This window comes from Frankliniella occidentalis, unplaced genomic scaffold, assembly GCF_000697945.3.
Source record: "Frankliniella occidentalis isolate FOCC.00 unplaced genomic scaffold, Focc_3.1 Scaffold324, whole genome shotgun sequence".
In the NCBI taxonomy this organism is placed as follows: Eukaryota; Metazoa; Arthropoda; class Insecta; order Thysanoptera; family Thripidae; genus Frankliniella; species Frankliniella occidentalis.
Window position 1 is genome coordinate 127183 of NW_026267448.1, and position 22775 is coordinate 149957.

General features: G+C 49.0%; 2 protein-coding genes across 4 annotated transcripts in view; one reads left to right on the forward strand and one right to left on the reverse strand.

The window, feature by feature from the left end:
• Window positions 1-16475, reverse strand: part of LOC113215378 (calcitonin gene-related peptide type 1 receptor) — a 134234-nt gene extending 117759 nt beyond the window's left edge. For both annotated transcript variants that reach the window (XM_052273999.1, XM_052273997.1), the window contains exon 1: window positions 16457-16475. The gene's annotated coding sequence lies outside the window, so the exon portion shown is untranslated. The remainder of the gene's footprint in view (window positions 1-16456) is intronic.
• Window positions 6143-13336, forward strand: LOC113211132 (fatty acyl-CoA reductase 1-like). 2 transcript variants are annotated; one of them, XM_026429421.2, is made up of 9 exons: window positions 6143-6291; window positions 7117-7247; window positions 7854-8156; window positions 8230-8633; window positions 8704-8813; window positions 10054-10255; window positions 10340-10600; window positions 10693-10959; window positions 11054-13336. In XM_026429421.2, the coding sequence occupies exons 1-9, from the start codon at window positions 6288-6290 to the stop codon at window positions 11130-11132; spliced, it is 1761 nt and encodes a 586-aa protein (XP_026285206.2). In that variant the 5' UTR covers window positions 6143-6287; the 3' UTR covers window positions 11133-13336. The 2 variants fall into 2 exon arrangements, with proteins under 2 accessions (XP_026285206.2, XP_026285207.2); XM_026429422.2 differs by having other exon boundaries at window positions 7860-8156.
• Window positions 16476-22775: the final 6300 nt, after the last annotated feature.

A 22775-nucleotide genomic window follows, 5' to 3' on the forward strand; every position in this document is an offset into this window, starting at 1 on the left:
CGCGCCGACATTCGCCAATCCGCTGGATATTTAGCTGCAACGACAGCAGTTTCCCCGCGCCCCTGGCCCGGTGCCACAGAGGGGAGGGAGCCTAGGGGTTGTTGACGGACGGGGTCCTCCATATCGACGCCCCCGGGGCTCGGCACGCGACCACAGGGAGTGAGTAGCGTCATGCCGGCGAGTCACGAGCGGCCGTCGCGCCGCACTGCGTGCGTGCCCACCCACGTGCCACCCACGTGCCGCACTAGAGCTACCTACGTGCCACACACGTGCTACAGTCGAGCTACGTGCCAACCAAGTGCAACACTCGAGCCAGCTACGTTGTCACCTACGTACCGCAGTGCCATACGCCAGACACATGCCTTGCGCATTATTCATATTCCAGCATTTCACTGGACGTCACACCTTCAGCCCAGCGTACACACACCATATTCAGTGCCAATATCGCCGCTTTAAATGTCATACATTGGCTCTTGGCTCTTTCCTGTGTAATTATCGCCATTTTTGGCTATTTATTTGCCGGTGCTTCGCAGATCAATATCGTGTTTGCGTCCTCCGCAGCTGTACACGCCCCCAGGGCCCCCGGGGGCGGCGGCTTCCTTTCCCCGACGTGCCATCGCGATAGGGTGAATCAGCTGCTCTTACCGTCGAGAGAGAGAGAGAGAGAGCGATCGCTTCCCGTCGCGCGAGCGCTTGGGGAGCGCTTCACCTGAGCACGGAAATTAATTTCAGTCCAGACACTATACTCTAAACGTGAACATTTAAACTACGCGCGAATAAGGTTTATTACGTAGGGCCCCGTGCGTTAACATTATGCACGGGGTAGCTGAGCGAAGTGTATTAAAATAACAGAAGACGTAGCAAATAGAGAATGAAACTAAAATGAATGAGGATCCGCCTAGTAGGTAGGCAACCGATTCTGCTCCTTGAACGTGAGAGATGGGGGGGGGGGCACTTTCAATTAGCCGTCTCTTTGGTGAGTCGTCTTAGGGATAGTAAATTTGTCTCGAGATCCCTGTATGTGATTTGGGCAACCTTCCGTGCATTTTCCTCTGATTTTTTTGATTTTTAAACATATTTTTTAAATGATTTTTCTGATATTTTTCCTGATTTTTTCAAAGTGAACTTGAGTAATTACTATGCAATAGAATAAATTTGGAAGTCCACTAGAAAGGCTTGACACTGGTAAGCCTGGTTTCTAATTATCAAATGTAAATGGTTGATTTGTTTTGGTAAACACATAACTGTAACAGTGGCTATATATAGAGGGGGGGGCTTAAATTAATGCGTTCCTGCAGTTCATATACAGAACATGTCTGCTACTGTCCCTTTCCCCACTGCCCTCCCCCTACTTAATTTACCCATTTCTGTAATGCCATATGATTGCATGATGCTTCTATTTTATTCAATTCCATTTATTGGTAAAGGTGAAATTCTTTTAGATTGCGTCTGGTTGAAGTGCAATTGAATATCCTAATCTTTAATCTGATTTCAAAATACATTTAAACTTCTCTTATACGAAAAGTATAACTTGTCACTCTCTGATTCATTTTTATCAGATCTCTCTGAGGCCTTTGAAGGATTACGAGTCACTGAAGTATAATAAATTAAAAGTTCTATAATGTTGCGTACATAGAGTTTAATTTCAATGCCCACCATTTTTTTGCACCATTTTTTTGAAATCATTTAACATAATGTGACTCCAGACAAAGCTAATCAATGTAAGAAAAAGATATATCTTGTTCTGATTTCAATGAGTCCATTTTACCTGAGTTTACGATATTGGCTATAATTTTGTTCGGTCCCTTGCAAGTCCATTGCTACTGTGAAAATAAGTTGTCTGTTTAATAATCGTTTTGACATGTCCTATTTAAAGATTAGGTGACTTCCAATCATTCTAGAAGTAAACACCATTATATTTTGTTCAAATAACAGTTGAAAATCAGGATTTTTTAAAAGTTACAAAATTAAAAGTGCAATACAAGATTTGGATTCCTTTCTGAAAATAAAAAAGGGTATGTCTTATGCTGAAAGCCGATCAGAGTCGAAATAGCAAAGTTATTAGCCCCCAAAAGGATAAATGTGTGCAAAAACGACCAAATTGTCAAATTGGGGGGTAATAACTCTGCCATTTCGATTCCTATCGTTTTGGAGCATAAAACATTTTCGTTTTCTTTTGTCAAGATGAACTCGAAACAATAGTTACCTTTTCAGATTTCTCCCGAACCCCTAGCCCCCTCCCCCCTCCAACTTACGTAAGTTACCACGTAAATCAGTCAAATTATCACTTTCGTTTCTTCTCACCGGATACTCGCGAAACTTCGTAGGTCGAGTTCCGCAAATTTAAAACTAAAAGTAACACACTCGGTTTGACAATCTGACACTTAAATCACTTGTGAGAGAGTATCAAAGACGCGAAGTGAGCGCCGGAGTCGTTGGTGCTCTTCACCCACTCGAGTACAGTGCTGCCAACATACCAACGCACTACGCGCGAATTTAAATTAAACGATTGAATATTTCAAAGCTGACCAATGCATGAAATAATGCACACAGATAATCCTCGTAAATTATCGATTCTTAGACAAACCCGCTTCTCGCTGTGAGTGCAAAAGATTTTGAGGAGATACGGAATGTTACAGACAGACTCACGACGGAGACATCGCCTGACCCCTCATCGACTTGGACTGAGCTTCGCTCAGCGAAAAGAAATTGTAACAATAAGCTGCGTTTTTCTACTTACTCGAGCGGAATCGCTGCCGTGAAAAGAATTATTGGTTCGTGCCTCCTTTAGTGAATTCTAATTTTCGTCCTCATTCCCACATAAAGAAACATTAGTGTTGTGGTTGGTAGAGGGGGAAGGGGTGGTAGAGTAGTCCCGCACCAATTTACTGAACCCGACCAAACCATCTTAAGACACGACAGCCAAACTGGCAACGTTACCGTGTCGCCCAATCCAGAACTCGCTGCGCTAGCCCTTACACCGTCTGCACTGACACCCCCCCCCCTCTCCTACCCTCCACACCACACTGACACCACACCACCCCGGCCGGTGGTCTGTCTGTTGGCCTGTGGCCCCAAACCGGAGCTAAATATTTAAACCCCACCAGTCAGGCACGCCCGTACACTGCAGCAGGCGGGACAACACAACAGGCCGAGCTGGAGGCGTTTACTATTACGTACGGTGTGACCCGTACGTAATAGTAAAAATAAAAACGAAATAAATCCAAAAAAGTTTTCTTGCCGGTGACAAGTAATGTAGGTGAGCCGTTCGTAAAGGTGAAAATCCCAAAGCCATTTTATGATCATCAAATTTTATCACAGCACGTGTGGGTGGACAGACTGACAGCGCTCGGCACCCAGGCGCAGCAGCCGGGATGCGCCCGTCCTCAGCCGCAGGGCTGATGAATCATGCAACGCGGCCACCACATACGCACCCGCCAACCATCGGCCGGCCTGGGGATCCTCAAATGACACTGAATCTTTAACCAGTAATCACCCCATCGTGTAATTATAATGGGGCCCTTTATCAGACCGCCACATCTGAGGACGAGTGATTACACCCCTTAACACCCCCCCCCTCCAAAAAAAACCAATCTCGTCCCCCTTTACGCGTAACAGCTGCAGAATTGAAATTTTAAGTACTGAATTGACACGAACACTTTTGAATGCGCAGCTTTGCATTTTAGTTCTCCTGCGCTCATTTATTTATGCGTAATCAGGAACAAAAGTGTTAATTACTAGGCCTACGCGAATTTAAAATCTTCTAATACTACTTAAGAATGAACAATTTGTTTTCATAATTAGGTGTTACATAATAAAATTGTACATGGGTTGAACTACCGACAGTAGACACTATTATTACAAAATCTTGCGACACCTCCTGTTTTGCGATTTTCATTATTTGGCCAATTCCTGAAAAAATGGTAAAAAAATGTGACGTACACCCTGATGAACTACTCTATTGGACTACACCCCGAAGTCCGGCCAGCTATACCTTTGTACCTACGTCTCTTGTCGCCCGGATGGCGTAAGTGCCACGTACGCGAGCAGGGCGATGACGGGGGCCATGACCCCCGAATTCGTGTGAACCGCAAACCCCTGAGTGAGGGTTTGACTTTGAAATGACTGATTTGATTTTTCTTAGAAATTGGCCATTAGTTATCGCACGATTCCGTCGATGACACATTTGGCCTCTTCACATTGTTGAAAATTTTAGAGGTTTTGCAGAAGTTTTTGTAAATTTATTACAGAAGTGGTGGGTCAATTTTAGAGAACATGGCCATTTTACCATAGAAAGTATTGGCAAATAATGTACTCACCTAGACACTTCCTTTAAAATTTTCGACTTTTTAAAAACAATAATGCATGCCAAGTTTACGTCCAGAGACACTGTAGTTGACGATTTTGAACTATTTCTGGGTGGTTTTCAGTGTTTTAAAGAACGAATTGTGCGAGAAAGGCTTCGTAGAAGCAAGGCCGCCTTTGCATCCTGTCAATTTGCTACTCGCTTGTTGAGTCCGCGGGTCAGCAGAAGCAGTCAGCCGGCTGGGATAATGACCCCCGTGGCGTGGCGCCTCGCCATTAGAGGCCTCTAGCGAGACGGGCGAAAAATAATGAAAATGAAGTCATAAAAGAAACACCTCTCTGGTCAGGCAGGGGGAAGACCCAAGTGATGTGATGTAACGCGTCAGATTTATTGCTATCAGATAATATGTCCAGGGGGCGCGGGGTCTGATGAGCACGATTACACGGCCCGCCCGGTCCTGACCCGCCCGCTCCGCTCGCAAACAAAATTCTCGGGAAGAAGCAGGAAAATGTAATTTAAAAAAAAACTAGCCACGAAAGCCACGTTGTCGTCGTCGTGAGGTTGCGGCGCCCGTTCTGTACAGCACACAACACATCCTGCTACCACCGATATTCATCTCGTTTGTGTGGGCGCGGCGTCCACTCTGCAAACGCAACAATCACGCGAAAAGGTGTATTATTTGATGTCTACACTGTAACTCTTGGATATCCAGCAGCTGTGCGACTCAAGTTGACGACCCAGGTTTCTATGCGACTTAAGTCGTAATTTTGTAGGAAACCTCGAGTTTTGATACCCTTCTTCTGCAGGGACCAGGAAGGGGTGTCCAATAAGAAGTTGCCTAAGCCCCCCCCCTGCCCCCCAACTTAGTTTGGGTGGGTAAGGCACCCTCTTACCCCAAACTAAGGGGGGTGGGTAGGCGACCTCTTATTGGTGGATACCTCTGCCTGGGTTCCTCTGCAGGAATGGGGCGCCGGTATTTAAGGTGTCCTGCAAATGTGCGACTTAAGTCGCACAGCAGCTGGACACCGCAGATTTGCAGTGTAGCGATGCTTGTGGCCCTGCGCCCCTCCCAATCCGGAGCGTGACAGGGTGCCGCTGCAGGGGGCAGCTAGTCACACCGCAAAGCACGATACGCCACACAGCGCGGGGCGAGGGGTACCTCACTTGGTCCAGTCAGTGTAAGGTCTAAAAACTAAAACTAATTATATTCCAATCACATACCACTCATTTTCCTATCACTCCGATCACTTCAACTGCAACCAATCACATTTTCTCAAATAAAGTAAGTTTCCTAGAATGTTTCTGTTAATTTTCCTACTTTATATATATACAGGGTGGGTGATCCGCGCCGAGTGAGGAGCACTGAGCGGTGGTTTGAACGGCCGGTTCGCGCCGTCCGGGCGGCGACTGCCGGGGCTCGCGCATAGGCCGCGCTCTCAGCACTGCGTTGCGACCCCCTGCTTACTCAATATCCGTTTTCGAGTTATCGAGATGACAGACAGACAGACGCTACAAATACATGGGCACACTTAGCTTCCCGGAGATAGGACGGGATCACCGAGAGCGTGAGCCGGGTTCTTCACAACGTGGTTGCGAAAACCAAAACCAAAAATTAAAAAAAAAAAAAAAAATTAGAAAAATGAAAGTAGAAATAAAATTGTGAGTTTTTTCACTGGCTCGTTCTCTTGTGTAATTGTACTAACTGCACCCCTCTCTCTCACACTCACGCCGGAAATACCCGTCAAACCGATCGCTTAGCATGCGTAATGGACATGGCCCCTAATGAATTACTGCTAGGATTGCGTAGGGTCTAGTTTTACGCGACACGGCTCGCTCGCCGCGCATAATAGAATACCACGGGCAGGCAGTAGGACTAGGTCACTTCAAGAGACAGGTAGTCTGCTGGCGCACCCCGATCCTATCGTGTGACTCTCTGTAACAGGCCAGATCAAACCTTGTGTTTCCCTCCCCAACATCCGACATGGGTAAGTCCCCATTTCGCGTGCCAGTGACCAATCACACTGTGCCACAGAAACGTTAAAACAGGCCGATGCGCTCTAACAAGAGTCCGACCTTCTTTGCTGCTGAACCAAAAGAGTTCGAGCTGCTTTCGGCACTCGCCGACCGCTCCACAAAAACTCTATGATATTACGAAGCTTGTGAGGAAAAGGGTATATATTTTAGGGTGTACACATTCGTAATAACGTAATGTCCTTTAAAGGACAGAGTAACAGCCCGGGATGCCACGAGTAATTGCACGTCTGGTTTCGATTAAAAAGTTACCGCACGAAAACGAAAATGGTTGAAATAATATGGAAAACAATATTGTCGGTTTACAAAGTGGCAAGATGTTTAGTGGGAAGAAAATGTGCGAAAATTATGGGATTAAAATAGAATAAATTGTGAACAATATTTATATGTGTTCGCTTAAATGACACATGGGACACGAGCTGCAGCTTCAAAAATGTGTAGAAATCAAACTTGCATTTATTAAAAATGTACATGCCAGGGTACATGCACTGTGAAAAATTTCTTCGAGAAGTTACGACATTTCTTGTAATTTGGAATAACATTTTTTTTTGTAAATTTACGGCGGACCATTATTGCTCCACGATTTATTCCAAGTTAATAGGAAGTTATTGCAATTTTACAACTTCAAGTTGTAATTTTACGGACTCACATCGTGGAAAATTTTCCTGTAAACTTTACGAGTATTTTTCACACTGTGTTTCTTTTATTTTGCGTCGTTATTGCGTCAAAGTGTAATGCAGTCGTTTCCCACCTTAACTACGATACCTTTAATTTTCTAGCACAGCGGGGCCCCAGCAGTGTTAGGCCAGAGAATGGTCAGCCCACACTTACACCCCCCACTTTTGCCACCTACTATGAAAATGCAGTCGTCACTGCTCGAACTCGGAATCCATCAAGAAGAGACGAGCCGGTGAGGAACGAATCAATTCTTACACTATTAAATTCCTTTTCGAGGTTTTCGTTTCTTGTTATAAACAATTCTGTGCAACGGAAAAAAGAATAGTTCCAGCTAAGCTAACCCAGAAATGTGTTTTCCGTTATCAACTAAAGCGTTTAGTTAAGCAAAAAATAGGAGATCAACAATCCAATTATGATTTACTAACTGTTTTATTCCTCTCCGTCGCACAAATACTACGTTGGTAAGTTATCAAGAAAAGTCACTCGGCGACTAAGAGTGTAAAATTTGAGGTCTATAATTTTAGGGTAGATTTCGATGTGTTATCTAAAATTCAGATTAGTCTCTCAGGTCGTAAGTTAAGACTGACCTTAGATACCATCGTCTGGTCTGTCATGTACAGAACGACTAGGACAAGTGTTCGATCAGTATTTCGTTGCGAGGTAGAGGTGACTGCTTTCGATTGGTAGTTGTCACCTTGCCACTTCAGCTTGACGACCAAGCACTTTAATCTTTTAATTTAGTTCTCAAACAGAAGTAATAAAATAAATTTTAAGGGGCCGCTGTGCTTGTTTATGCGTGCGCGTAACAGTCAACACACCCCATTCACATTTACTGCAGTTCCAGAAATTACCCGAAGGTCCACTGATTGGCGGCGACGTCGCAAAGCACCTCCATCGGCTGCGCGATGAGATCTACGAGAATAGAAGGAAGACGGCCGAGGAGCGCAGCAAGCGACCGTCTGTAGCCGACTTCTACAAGGGCCGCCACGTCCTCGTGACGGGTGGCTCCGGCTTCCTGGGGCGGATGCTCATCGAGCAGCTGCTGCGGACATGTCGAGATATAGGCAACATCTACATCGTCCTCAGGGCCAAGAAAGGGGAATCCCCTGAGCGCAGGCTCCAGGCTCTGGTTTCTGTCCAGGTAAGTGTCACGTAGCTACGCGTAGCCCGAGTTTGCTGCTGTTTGCACCAGCAACCAACACAACATGTTACAGTTGTTTGACAGGCTGCGTGCCGAACAACCCGATGCACTGTCCAAGATCATCGTGCTCCCGGGGGATATCACCGCGCTGGGCCTCGGGCTGAGCCGCCAGCACCAGGACCTGGTGCGCAGGGAGGTGTCCGTCGTGTACCACGTGGCGGCCTCCGTGCGCTTCGACGACCCCATCCAAAAGGCCATATTAACCAACGTCCGCAGCACGCGAGAGGTGGTGGAGCTGGCCCGGGGCATGCGGATAGCAGCCTTGGTGCACGTGTCCACGGCCTACACCAACATGGACCAATACGACCCGGTGCTAGAGAAGGTGTATCCGACGGAAGTGGACTGGAGGAGCGCGATCCGCATGGCCGAGGAGATGAGCAGCGCCGACCTGTGGGCCATGGACTGCCTGGGGCACAAGTGAGTACCAAGTGCTACAGGGTCGCAAGTTGGCTCCCGATACTCTAAACTGGCATGTCTTTCTCCGAAGGCTCCGCGGCTTCCACGTCAACACGTACACCTTCACAAAGGCCATGGCCGAGAAGGTGATAGACGACGTCGCCGAAGAGCTTCCCGTCATCATCGTCCGCCCTTCCATCGGTAGGTTGAGCCACCTATACCGACCAGAAATTAAAGCTTGGGTGATGTCCTACACGGGGCAGATATTCGTCACCGTAGAATGGCATAATGACTGTATACTGGTTGGCGTCTTTTCATGCCAATATATTGGCCTACTGTGAAGAACTCCAAATGTTGACGTTGTAAGACGCAAATAATTTGGCGCTAAGAGAAGCCAACAGGTGTACAGTGAATGGCGGACCTCAGTTCCTGTAAAATGATGCCCTTCACTCTCAGCCCGTTACTGACACTTTGCAAATACACAATGAACTTGCTTATACAGCAGTAATACTCACTAAATTGCACGTAATACTCACAAATTTAGTTAGTAATACTAATTATTTTGTAAGGAATTACTTAGGAAGATGATCATAAGTACTTGCTAACAAAATAATTAGTATTACTTACTAAATTTGTGAGTATTACGTGCAATTTTGGGAGTATTACTGCTGTATAAGGAAGTTCATTGTGTATTTGCAAAATGTCAGTAACGAGCTGAGAGTGTTCATCTAAAAATATTGTCACTACCCCATCTCGTAATGACGACGAATATTGCCCCTCAGAGCACAAGCACACACTGAAAAAAGCTTACGAAGTAAATACTTTGCAACGTTACGAACAATTTCCGTTCTTTGTGTTGCGTAGAAATTGTTCGTATTGCAAGGCGATTGTTTGTGAGGCTAAACAGAGTCTTACGAACAATCGGTTAGCATTCCGAACTATTTGTTCGTAATACAATGATTTAAAATCCTTCGCCAGCTACGAACGTTTTGGTTTGCATTACGAACCTATTGTTCGTAAGCAATTTACAGTGCAGGGTGCCCGCTTGGCTCCCTTGGGACAAATATTGTCCTGGATGCAGACTGATTTGGAGCCCTTAGGCATGACGGCTATGGGGACAATGTTCACATATGCATAAGCATCTTCTAGGACGGCGCATAGCGCCACCGCAGTGAGAAATGCAATAACGGTTGAACGTTAAATTAAAATTGAAATTTAATTTTGTCGATTTGCGGCCCAATATTACATTGATTTGGCCGCAAACTCGGCGAAAAACGGTGTCAACGTTCATTTGACGTCGATTCGATAGTGCATTTCTAGCTGGGCACCTTGTAAACGCCAGCTATCACCCGCAAACAGTAAACGGGTGACAACGCACCATTCATGAGTTTTCAGTGACGGAAATAATTTTTGCTAACGAACTCCAACTTGCGATCTGCAGTCATCCCCGCGTACAAGGACCCGATTCCCGGCTGGATCGACAACCTAAACGGCATGGGCGGTATGTGGGCTGCCGGCGGGAAGGGCTTGATCCGCGTTCTGTACGAACCAAATCCAGTCATATTTAACACAGTGCCTGCTGACTTGGCCGTCAAGAACACCATCTTGGCTTCCTGGGTGTGCGGCCAGAACTTCAGTCTGAGGTGGGGAGAGGAAGGTCTCTAATGTGATTGCAAAATTGGAAAAATCATCTTTTATTGAATCTACGGTACCTGGTCTATGCGTAGTGCAGAGGAGAGCGTCCGCAGAGGTGCCAACGTCGTCAACGCTACTACGCCCGGTGACCAAAGACTCGGTGTTACGCACAAAGACATGGCGTTTGGCGTGGAGAATCTTTCGAACAGGATAGCCTTTCCTGGTTGTGTCCGCGACCCAAAAACGGTCCAAGCAAAGAACTATGTGCTCTATACGATGCTACATTGGTACCATCACATACTGTTCTCCATAGTCCTTGACACGGCTGCTAGGCTCACTGGTCGAAAACCAAGGTGAAGTATTCTTAGATATACCTGTCAACCGTACGAAGCTGATGTTGAAAACCACTAAAACACTTATTAATTTATTATATATGGAACAACAGGCTGCTAATGTACCAACGCAATGTGATGGTGGGACTTCAAGCGACCGAGCCGTTTATGAAAACCTTTAACTTTGGAATGGAAAACCAAAATTATCTTCAGACCATTATACACCCCAAGGATGAGGAAGCATACAGCACTCTGGACTTCTACGGCGCCAGAGCCAGCAAAGAAACCTTAATGGACTGGGCCTACAATTGTGTAAGGGGCGTGATGGTCTACACACTGAAGGAGGAAGTAAAACCCGAAAACGTCGATCAAATCCCTAAGTAAGTTCCTCCTACGAGCTATCGCAGTTTTTCTAGATAGGCACAAATGTATATTTTTTCTGGTCGGATTATTTAAGCGACAATTTTCTTACAGGCTTAAGATGCTGATGAAATTGTACCATGGCACAATAGCTGCTTTGGTCGCAATGGCCGTGTACGTTATGGTTGGATAAGTGCGAAATACGCGTACCCCACCCCTGACACCACCTAAATCGTACAACAATATTTATTATAACGAGCAATGCTTCAAACTTTCCCCATAAGAAATGCGGTATTTTACGCTACTATAAAGTCACTCTTTCCCAGTCCGCCTGCTCAAGACCCCGGATGTGTGGATCGGTTATCGGTTGGGTCAGCTATTTGTTTCCTTCTGTACACGGTAAAAAAGTCTCATTTTTTAAGGAAAAGCGCACTGTAAAAAGCTTACATTGATTTTCACTGTAAGCTGCAGTGAAAGCCTGCAGCACTGTAGCTTACGGTGAGATTTACTGTAGCTTACGGTGAGATTCACTGTAGCTTACAGTGAAATTCACCGTAAGCTACGGTGAATCTCACTGTAAGCTACGGTGCTGCAGGCTTTTACTGTAGCTTACGGTGAAAATCACTGTAAGCTTTTAAAAGTGCTGAAAACTTTGAGGAGTTTCCATGTTTGAGCAAGTGCACTCATCACTTGCTGTACACTTGCTTGGATACAAGGGATTGTTTTTTTCCACGCGGCAAGAGCTTGAGCTATGAAAGATTCTGAAGACGTGCGATCAAGTTCGTGGTCGTGGAGCGCGGTTACTGCCGCGGGGGAAATGAGGGCTGCAGCCCCCTGCCCCGAGGGGCGCCGTATACTTAACGACACATGGCTCGGGACCTCATCTACCCCGCGAGCTGTATCCATTCAGGGCCGGGAGGTGGTAAAGAGCCGGCAGGAGGACGTGCGCTGCTGAGCGACACGTGTTTTATCTTCCTCCACAGAGCGTATTGCGTTCCACCGAATACCTCTCCTCCACTCGCCAGCTAGGCAAAGGTGGTCGCGCCATCTGTGCGCCGGGGGGAGCTGATGCTACGTGCACGGAGAGAAATGTCAGGTTGCACTCCCAGCAAAGTATAGGTTGTTAGGAACTAAATAGCTATCACAGCAATCAAGTTTGCTCTACCAGCGATCACGTTGCCGTCGTAACAATTCGAAGGCAGCTACGAATCCAGCTGCCGACATCTAGCAATAACAGCAAGCCGGTTTGATGCATTTACAGTTCTTGCAACTTTTGACCCGGTCTGTGCCATCGCCATCACCGTTCCCACATTTCACCAAGTGAGGGGCACGGACGTTCCCACATTGACCTTCTGAGTTGAACACTGTTACACTCTCATTTCCTTATGGACACGCTTACGGTGAATTTTGTGCTAACATATTACGGATCACAAATTATCCATTATATGGATAAAATTGTCCGTATTACAGACAATTTGATCCATATTACAGAGATGCCGAGATGCCTTCATCCGTAGGGTATGGACGAAAGGTCTATACCTTACGGAGGAGGGCATGTCTGTAATATGGATCTAATTGTCTGTAATACGGACAATTTTATCCATATTATGGATAATTTGTGATCCATAATATGTTAGCACAAAATTCTCCATAACATACGGATAGCACATCCATAGGGAAATGAGAGTGTAGTAGATTTCGTAATTTTACGATAAAATTCCTCACGAACAGTTCGTATTCTGCTTTTACGAACAATGTTCGTCAAATCCAAAAATACGAACTGTTCGTAGGCAATAAACAAATTGTTCGTAAATTTATAGACGCACACTTGTTGACAGGGGTGCACAATGACATGGATAACTTACATATCTAGAAAAAATTACGAACTTTTCGTCATTTAACAAGTATTCGTTTTCAAATCGATAACGAAACAATATAGTGTATAAAATTTAACAGGTGTTTGTTCGTTAATTTACGATAAAATCCCCTACAGTGAAGTGTTCTTATTTACTTTTGTCCTGCTTCTCCGGGATAGACGCCTTTTGATTTGTTGTATCGAGTGATGAGTTGAGTGACGCGTTGAGGTTATGTTTGGTTATGGACACAGTCGCAGAAGTGACATTTATCAGTGACAGCTTTCTCCCCGGATTACTCGCATATGAACTCTATGAACATTGCTTTCTTTTAATGGTAAAGTGTTGTTTCCATTTCTGATCACTTTTGGGAGTTAAGAAACAACATACGACAACAAGTGGTGGTTGTCCAAGATTCGTCCGTGTTGGAATCTGATAAAGGTTATGTCACCAAAAATATTTAATTTGAACGATATTTTTTCACTATTATGTCATGTGCTACGTCATATGTTTTTAGCGAAATGAAAGGAAACAATATATGAAATACGACCTTTTCATTTCTACCATATCCATATTCAATATTGGGGGGGGGGGCAATATTGATACCACAGCAGATCCGCTTGCACCCATTGCTTCAATATAGACTGCTGAGAGAGCAACTCCAGCGATTGCTATTCCATACGCGGCTGACTGGGATTGTAACACCAGAAAATTCCGTTGCTGCATCAACAAAGAAACATTAAGCAATTTAAGTTTGCTGGCATAGCTAGAAATATTGTAGGCGCTATGTAAGAAGTCAAATATTGCTACCGCAGCGATAAAACAGCAGTGGCAGCAAATCTTTTCTGTCCGTGTGTGTTATTGTAACTTGTTCCAACTTAATGCTAAAACAGTAAAGCCCAGCTTTACTTTAAACCTGGACACTTCGCGATCACCTTTTGCCGCTATAGCAGTCGAAGTGATGCGCAGAGCGCTGACAAGAAGTGTCCCATCAGGCGCGCAGCTGACCCGGTCCAGGCTCACACCGGTGACGCACCGCGCATCGCGCCTCATCTGGAAGAAGCCGGCGTGCGGCTGACGGGTGGGTGCCGCCCGGCCCGCAGTACGGCGCCAGCCGCGCCGCGCGCACGTGAAGTGGGTATGTATGTAAGGCCGACGCATGTCAGTCAGCCAGCCCCTGCTCCTGGGCCCCCAGCCCCTCTTTGCCGCGTCTGCCAGCAGCAAAGAGGCAGAGGCGGAGGGATTGCATACGAATAGAGCACTTGATTTGGAGCCAGCTCGACGCGAACCGCGTATCCCATTTCACCATTTCATTTCGCAAAAATAGTATAAAGAACGGCAGAGGTGGGGAAGGAGGCAAACAGTAGCAAAATTAACGTTATAAAGCATAGGGAAATCGATATGCGTATGACTCCTCCAAGAATGTCAATGACCGAGTGAACTAGAGCTCAAGCAGAAGTCTGCTGCACAGCAAAGGTTTTGTCTGTGAAATGATGGCATTTATCACTGGCCAATCGGTTCGGATTTTTTGGAAAAAAGAAAAAGCCGCTAGTAATGGAGTATCAAATCACTATTTTTAAATCATAAATGCATATACAAAATTTCTTGCACTTTTATTAAGCGTATTTTTCCCGGCAAGTCACTTTTTTTTTTCAGTGATAGAAGTGAAAGAGAACGTGGGCGGGTTGGGAGTAGAGGAAAGAGTGAAATGGGGCCGGTACAAACAAACACAAAACTAAGAATTCTGAAGGCGTTTATCATTTCTTATATAGTAAACGAAAACCATGCCACGAGAACGACACACTTACTTGAGGTGCATTACGACCGCGGGAACGACAGAAGTAAATCCATCGCACCATCCTGCCCTGAACTTGCCTCTCCCCCGACCCCGTGGCCATCGGCGTGCATGTAAACAGAGGGCCGGGAAAAGCGAGAGATCCGGGATCAACGTGACGTGGCGTGGCGTCGTGTCACGCGACCGAGCCAAAAGCCGCAGGAGGCGCGCGCGGCTCGCAGTGCAGAGTCGTGACGCTAGCCTCCCGCCGCGCGGCAGGGGGGAGGCCGGCCAGCAACACGGGACACGGGGTTGACAGGAGGAGCCAAAAGGCGCCCCCCCCCCCCCTTCAATGCACACGGCCGCACGCTTCATCGTTGCGAAGAATACTATATATACTTGTCGCTTGTTCACTTTTTAGCTAAAATCCGAACATGATAATGCATGTGTGGGCTTGGCCTGATGTTGAACAACATGCCCCTGTTCTATAAAAATGAAAAAATTAGACATTAAAGTTGTCAGGCACTTATTTTCAGATACCCGGGTGGTGCAATTATACCGCGGCACACACAAATACTACAAAACAGAAATATGACGGGAAAGCCTCAAATTAAAATCATCCCATCGTTTACATCGCCGCGACTGTTTTGCATCCGTTTTATTTCCCGCCGCACTTACCCAGTTTGTTTGTGGGTCTTGGCCCGTGCTGCGGCCCCGCCCCCGCCTGGTTCGCCTCCCCACAGGTTGTTGTTGCTAGAGGGTCAAAACACGGGCGTACAAAGCGTTGCTGCTCGGCAAGGGGGCTGCTTACGGCAGGAGGAGAGAGGGGCTGCCGCTGCTGGGCAGTGATTCGCCCCGCATTTGCACTCGGAGCAGGAGGGTCTGTAGACACAAAACCAGGAGTGTGCTGCTAGGGCTCTCACAGCAAACGCGTATTCGGGATACTGTCACAACCGTTTACAAAAGGAAAAAAAAACCTCTGTCACGTGTACTTGCTGTTATAACGTTAAGATATTTGAAATTTTACTACATACTTTTTTCGGGAGGGAAGTTTGGGGTGTAACTCAAAAAGGTGTTACCGAATCTGCCCCCGTTTCACCGCTACACGCCCCCTGTTGTTCGGATAATCTTTAAACAAAGTGCACGGCGCGCCTCCACTGGGTAACTGGTATGAAATATTCAGCATGCTCATTGCCTATGCCGCCCTCGCGCCCGCCGACCCGAAATCACTTGAGGACCTCCCTCTGCCCCCACCGCGTCCGGATCACGCGCGAGCGCACACACGCACGCACTACTTCTTATCTCCTACCCCGCTTTACCAAATTTCCTCTTTTCTCTTTAGGCTCCACTCGTCAGGACGGCGACACACTGCTGCTGGGTCGCAGCTCGGATTCAAATCAGATACAAATGGGTAGATTTCCTCCGCAGAGAAGACTTGTTTACTTTTCAGGCACCTGTGCCATATCGAGACTAGCTGCTTTCAAGCTTTCAATGTCTTAAAAAAATAATTACACCTTAATTCTCAGGAATCGTGTTACCTACTGGCTCTTTCTTTTTTTTACATTTTTGAATATGTAGTAATCCTTATTTTATAGACAACGTACGCGCACGACCACACACGCTCACACACGAGTACAGACTCGTCAGGAGGCGCCATTCGTTATCGCTCGGGACCTTGAAGGGGGAGAGGAGGGAGCGAGGCGAAATGCCATCAGGGCGCGTGACGGGACGGCGCCACGTCAAGTTCACATAGGCAGGGTGGCGGGGCGTGGCGGGGCGGGCCGACATGTCAGGGGCGTCGAAACTTGATATCAGTCGGAGCAGCAGCGCGACCACCACCCTCTGGTTGCCTTGCCCAGCCCCTTGCCCGGCCGGGCGCCGGGCACCTACCTGCTGCTGCCTCCAGTCGGGCCAGACCTCGCACACAACTCTTGATGAGTACACTGCCGCGACTCTTTCCTCCAGAGACTCTCCAGCAGCGGCTCCGGCCCCGGCTCCAGCTGTTGACTCGTCTCCCCCGGGACGCAATCAGCGCCGTGAGCTCCAGTAGGCCGAGCGGCCGATCCCCCTCCACACCCACACCACCGCTCACCTGTGCGCGGGCCTTCCTCGCACGGCGCTGCTGGCCCGGGTGGGAGTAGGTGGGCCGCCAGGCGTGATAAGGCGTTCGGCAGGCATGCCCGCTCGCACATCCGCAGGCGCGCGGGGGTTAGGGTAGGCAACCACGCGCGGTGAGGTGCTCGGCGGGCTTGCCTACTCGCACATCCGCAGGCGCGCAGGGGTTAGGGTAGGCAAACAGGCGGGATACGGTGCTCAGAGGGCTGGCCTACTCACACATCCACAGGCGCATGCAGGTGAGGCAATTGTAGCGCGACGGGCGTGCACTGTGCGCTTGCATGAAGGCGAATGACCTGGTCGCGGTCGCGCCGCAGTATCATTTCCTGACGGATGTGTTAAACATATTCTTGTACAAGCGCAAGATCGCAAATGTGGATGTACTCGTGCGCAAAGTGATGTGACTGACGGTGAAAGATATTACGGGGTCTCGACACGAGGCTTACTGCTTGAAGGCATGTTTTGCAATATGGGTCAAAGTATTCACGATGCGGACGGATTTTATCCACTTGCACCTAACGTAAAGCGGGGCCGTAGTAACAAAGTGTGCCGCCCGGCACTGCATCGCGACGACACGGTCAGGTACGCGGCGACAGGCGCTGGTCAGGCCTGCACGCCTCCACCTGATGAATAAGGCGGAGCGAAATATGTCGCATTTCCATAACTCTATGCATTTTAAAGCAGTGTTGGAGCCGCGTGTGTGCGTGTGTGTAAGGGCGCCTGCGCGCACGCTCCGGGGCGTCCCGCTGGCGTCGCGTCGTGTCAAGCCTCCCACCGCGCCCACCGCCACCCCCTTCTATCTTTCCCTGAGGATCCTTCCGAAGGGCAAAGAGAGGGTATGAGGGAGGTGCCCCCCCAAAGGGGGCGAGGGGAAAGGGGGAGCACAACGATGGCCCCCCTGCGGGAAAGAGCGACCGAGCGCCCCGCCCATGAGCGGCCGCCCGGAGCCCCAGGTGCCCCTCACGCACATAGGCGACGCGGTCAAACACGGCCGCCGACAAAGAGTCCCCCTCCTCCTGACCTTACCCGGGCCGCGCAACGTGCGCCAGTCAGAGCGCGCGCGAAACAAGACGTGGGGCAAGACGATTCCGGCTGTAGTAACAATAAAAGAACTTTCGTTTGCACGCATTAAGCGCACTTGCGCGTATTACAAATTATGGCAATTCGTACAGAAACTGGTATCCGAGTTTTACATTTTCTTAACGTACTGACAGACACTGAGGAATCATCACGGTAAAATCGACGACTTGTTTTCAAAGCATGAGCCAAACGTCACGGGAACTTACGTCACGGGAACCTTTTTTTTTTTTTTTTTTTTCAAAACTGCGTGAAAACTAAGACGCCGGTTTTATCTCGAAGAGTGGCAACGACTCCGATTCAAAGACGGATTTGCATCATTTCCATTTTCACGTATTGTAGGCGATGGAAGTCTCCGCCAGCAGCAGTACGCTGGGCCAGCCGCACTTTGAGGGGCAGAACGACGACCCCAACGTCGCAGTCCTCTCACAGCATCATCAGATGAAATACGCCAATCGAGATATTGTTGATGGACTCTAATAAAGTGCAAGAGGGTAGGAGGGCGGCTGGAAGGCAGCGCGGCGCGCGCCGAGCAGGCAGCACAGTGCTATATTGGACGTACCCGACAGTCGTCCCCCGCACCCTCCCCTCCCCTTCCATCTATCCAATCACAGCCTTAATTATCTGGCAACGTTCTACTGGAGTAATCCGCCCTCGGGGCCCCCGGGATTCGCAAATCGCTCGGAAACCACTTGCCCGCCCGTGCGCGCCTCCTCTCTTCCTCCCCTCCCCCACACACTTGAAATCTCTCCCCGTTCCCCACAACTCGCCGACCACATCAGCCGAGCAAAGGGGCAGGATGAGAAATAAGGACGACAGAGAACGGAGTAGAAGGGAGGGAGAGGGGGGAGGGTAGAGGGGGAGGGAGAGAGGGGTGCACGCAGGGTGCAGGAAATTATGGTGCCAATAATATATTTGGTCGGAAATCACGACCTGCAGGGCGCAACGCACTCGTAACTCCGCGGAGAGGTTGGGTGCGGTGAAGGGAAGAGGGGGCCGGCCTTAAACATCCTCACGCTCCCGGGTCCATCGCAATCATCTATAGCTACTGTATTTGATCTATAATATGAAATAAAATCGAGAAAAATTAAATACGAGCACCAATTACAACCCAGTCAGCACGGGCGCGCATATTATGACGATGTCCATGACAGAACTGCCCGTGAGCGGTAGCGGCTACCTCGCCGGGGGTACATAAACCCAGTGAGGTTGCGCGCCCGAAGCGGACCTCGCGGTCAGTCCTTTTGGCTCCGACCGCCGGCCCCACCACCACCACGGGTGTTTACTCGACCGCAGACTACTCGAGCGAGGGAAATCCCCTACGCTGCCCGCTGCCCTTTGAAGCGGGAAGAGAGAGAGAGAGAGAGAGAGAGAGAGAGAGAGAGAGAGAGAGAGAGAGACGATTTCATTTTTCACCACGCACGTTCTCTTTTTCCTGTTGCCCTTTGCTTCACCCTGCGCCCCTAAAGTAACGTACAAGCGCATCCATACACCTCTTTCCTTTTTCTTTCGATTTATGTAACAAGATCATTTATTAACAACAACAATGACCTCCTCCCGCTGCAACCAAACCGACTTGCTTGCAAGTTCGTTCCAATATGGTACCTATGGGCGAGCCTTCGACCCACCACCCACCCAGTAAGAGCCACTACAGAACGAAAGGTTATCAGACATAGAGCAGGTGGCCTGCGGCCCTAACATAATGCAAAACACGGAAAATCAATCAGCTTTAACCTATTGATGTACAGCAACAGGAACCAGATCCTATTTTCATCAAAAACCGATAAAAATACTTTTTACAAATCTGTGCTTAATTTCTTCCGCAGTTAATATTCCCTAGCGTCTAAACCGCTCACGATTGGTGATCAAAAACAGAAATGGGAGTGTTTTTCTCTTTCAAGGTAGTGGAGGATGTCTTTGGGCTCATACCTGTTTGCATGACTTCGTGTAATGCGTGGCTTCGCTAGCTTCGCATACTTTCGTCAAAATCCTCCCTCTGCCGCCGAAATGACGACAGATTGAGCAAAACTGACGAACCAAAATGTCGTGGACACTCAAAAAATAGTAATAATTGATTGATTTCACATACATTTATTTACTGGGCGCCGAGCGAGACATCGGACGCCGCCAGGGCGGAGAGCCAGGAGCCAGGGCGATTCCGCGAAGAACCATATTCCAAATGGCGGGAGCAGCAGAAGAGAGCGAAATAAAATAATAGAAACCCTGAAGGTGGAACCGCGCGCGAGAGAGGGGGTGAGTGAGAGAGAGGCGAAATATATATTTTGCAAGAAAATGGGAAAATAATCGAGGCGCTGGTACGTGACCCTCGTGATTGCCAACGTCACGTTATTCACGGACAAATTGCGTCCATCTATATTCCATTAGAACGCAGCGCGCGCGTGCGGAGCGTTACACAGAGCGTGCGGAGACACACGCGGTGCCTGTAATCCCCGTCGCACGACCGATGCATTCCGGCAACAAATCTCTACGCGCAATATAGCAAACATGTGTTGTTTTTTCTCATACATTTTTTAAAACATCCCTTGATACTCCGTGATGGAAGTCTTGTATGGGATGCGTGCGTCACACATACGTGCCATGCGAAACAGGTTCGCCACCCCCAGAGAAAAAAAAATAATCGCAAAAGTCTAACCATGAGCGACGCCTCGCCACATACCCAGCCAGGCCACGCTACGCCACGCCACACACCCGACGGGGGGATATAGGCTGGCGCCCCTAATCTGGCCCGGATGAGAACGCACGACGACACTCGCAATTTGATGCGAAAACAAAATCTCTTTACTGTTTGCGACACGCGTGGGGGAGACACCGCGCAAAACCGTCTTCGTTCCTTCTTAGCCCCTCCCGACCGCTCCTCTCCCGACCGCTCCTCTCCCGTCTAACGCCGTTGTGGTATAGGGGCTATAGAAGCGACGTCGGGTGCCGGGCTTGAGTAGTTTGGCCCTTTTTCCATCCAAGAAAATGAATACTGGCTTGGCGTACAGCAAATTCCGTTGTATCACTCAAAAGAGAACAGCTCGTACTGTATGAGAACTAGTACAGACGCTCTTGGACGGCACAGCACTATCCGCGACGAACCCTCCCCTCCAAACGACCGTTCGTAGCGCATCCTTTGTGCAACAGACTAACTTACAGAAAACTTCTGCAACGACTCGGGGTATTTTAGGTCGCTGGAGCGAGCAGTAGAGCAGCGACAATGTAGCAAACCAGGGCTCAGCGACGTGCAATACGCGACACTTCCGTTGTGCTACCACACCATCGCGTAACACAAAGTAAAATATAACGACTTACGAATGTCATACATAACTATGTGCTGTTTTCGAGTTTTAAGGGGCCGAGTTGTCGTTGGCCCAACCTATATTTTCGTAGAGCACAAGAGTGAGAGTGACGCGATTGCCAGTCGTCTTGAAGGTGACGCCTCCATCAGGGCCAAGCAGCGGGCCGGGCCTTGTGTAACGCTGTTCACCTGCTGCCACTGCCACCGCGTCGATCGCGCGCCAGAATTTTACAAAATGAAGCAGGAAAATGGGCTTTTCAGTCCAGCCGCCGTCGCCCGCGCCCCGCCTGTTCTTGATACGAAAAGTCACCTCATTTTTTTCCTCTCCACTCTCGCCGCGTTGTTTGTACTATTTTTCTCTCGCGCAGCCTCGCACCTCTCCCCGTGGTGGGGCAGGGTGGGGGGATGGGGCGGGATGGGGCTCGGCGCGGCGTACCAAGCTGCAGATGACGTGTCTATGAGCATGGAGGTAGCCAGTAGAGGGGGATTATACGTTCGCTCCCCCCTCCTCCCCTTCTCACACCACACACCATTTTATTTGCTTGTTTTGACACGCTCGGAAAGAGCGCGCTTAAAAACGTCCCACCGAGCTGCAGTGCAACGTTGCACCTCCTGGGGCAGTGGCGGTGCCTGCGGGGCTGCACCGTCGGAATGTTGACTGCGAACTGTTCCACTCATACAGTCATTGGCACCTATACCAAGTACTTTCCAGCGAGGATGTCAGCGTAAACGGTGCCCTGTACGTATCCTGATATGCGTCGTGGTACGGGCGTTCGCAAAATACCACAAACAAGAGTGCAGTACACAAGATTTGCATAGGATGATGCCACATTCCTCCCAGAAAGTAAATGGGACACGCGGTTTTTGAACTGGGACCGATCATTGAAACACCCATTCTGGCCACGTGCTTTTTGTGCACAGTTCACACACACACAGTTACAAACATAGTACGCCAATAGCCTAACAACCCGAAAAAGTAGCAAAAATAAAACAACATCACAAACCAAACCATCACAAAGCTACGCGTTTCTTTTGCGCCGGCATGTTCCAGCAGCGGTGGCCGGCCGGGGCCTCGGCAGGTGGCGATTGACACCTGTTACGGCGGCGGCGGCGGCGCGAGCACAGCCGCGACCGGCTCGCGACATCGACCCCCCCCCCCTTCCCTCTCTGCTGCTGCTGCTGGCTGTCACAGCCCGGAGCAATGTAGCGGTCCCTATTATACGCGAGCCCCGCGCCGAGCAGGCCCGCCAGGCCGGCCCAGCCGAGCGACCGGCGGGCGAGATGAGATGAGATCGGTCCGCCCCGCCCCGCCCCGCCCCGACTCCGATTGTCGCCCGGGCGGTCCAGACACGCCGGCTGCCATTAACATTGCGCAAAAGCCCGCCGCCGCCGCGCTCCTCACCCAGGAGAATGAAAATTGTGTGGGTCGTCCCGATGCGGGGCGGGGCGGGGCCCCGTGGGCCTGGGCGGGCGCGCACCGGAGGCCTCGCCCTCGCGGATAAAGGATTGCAGCAGATCGAACGCACACGACCGCCTATTACAAATGGGCCGAGGCTTCCCCCCCTTCCCCTCCATCCTGCGCCTGTTTACGATACGTAGGGCCCCGTGCGTTAACATTGTGCACGGGGTAGCTGAGCGAAGTGCATTAACTTAACAGAAGACATAAAAAATATACAACAAAACTATACCGAATGAGGGTCCGCCTAGTAGGTAGGCAAC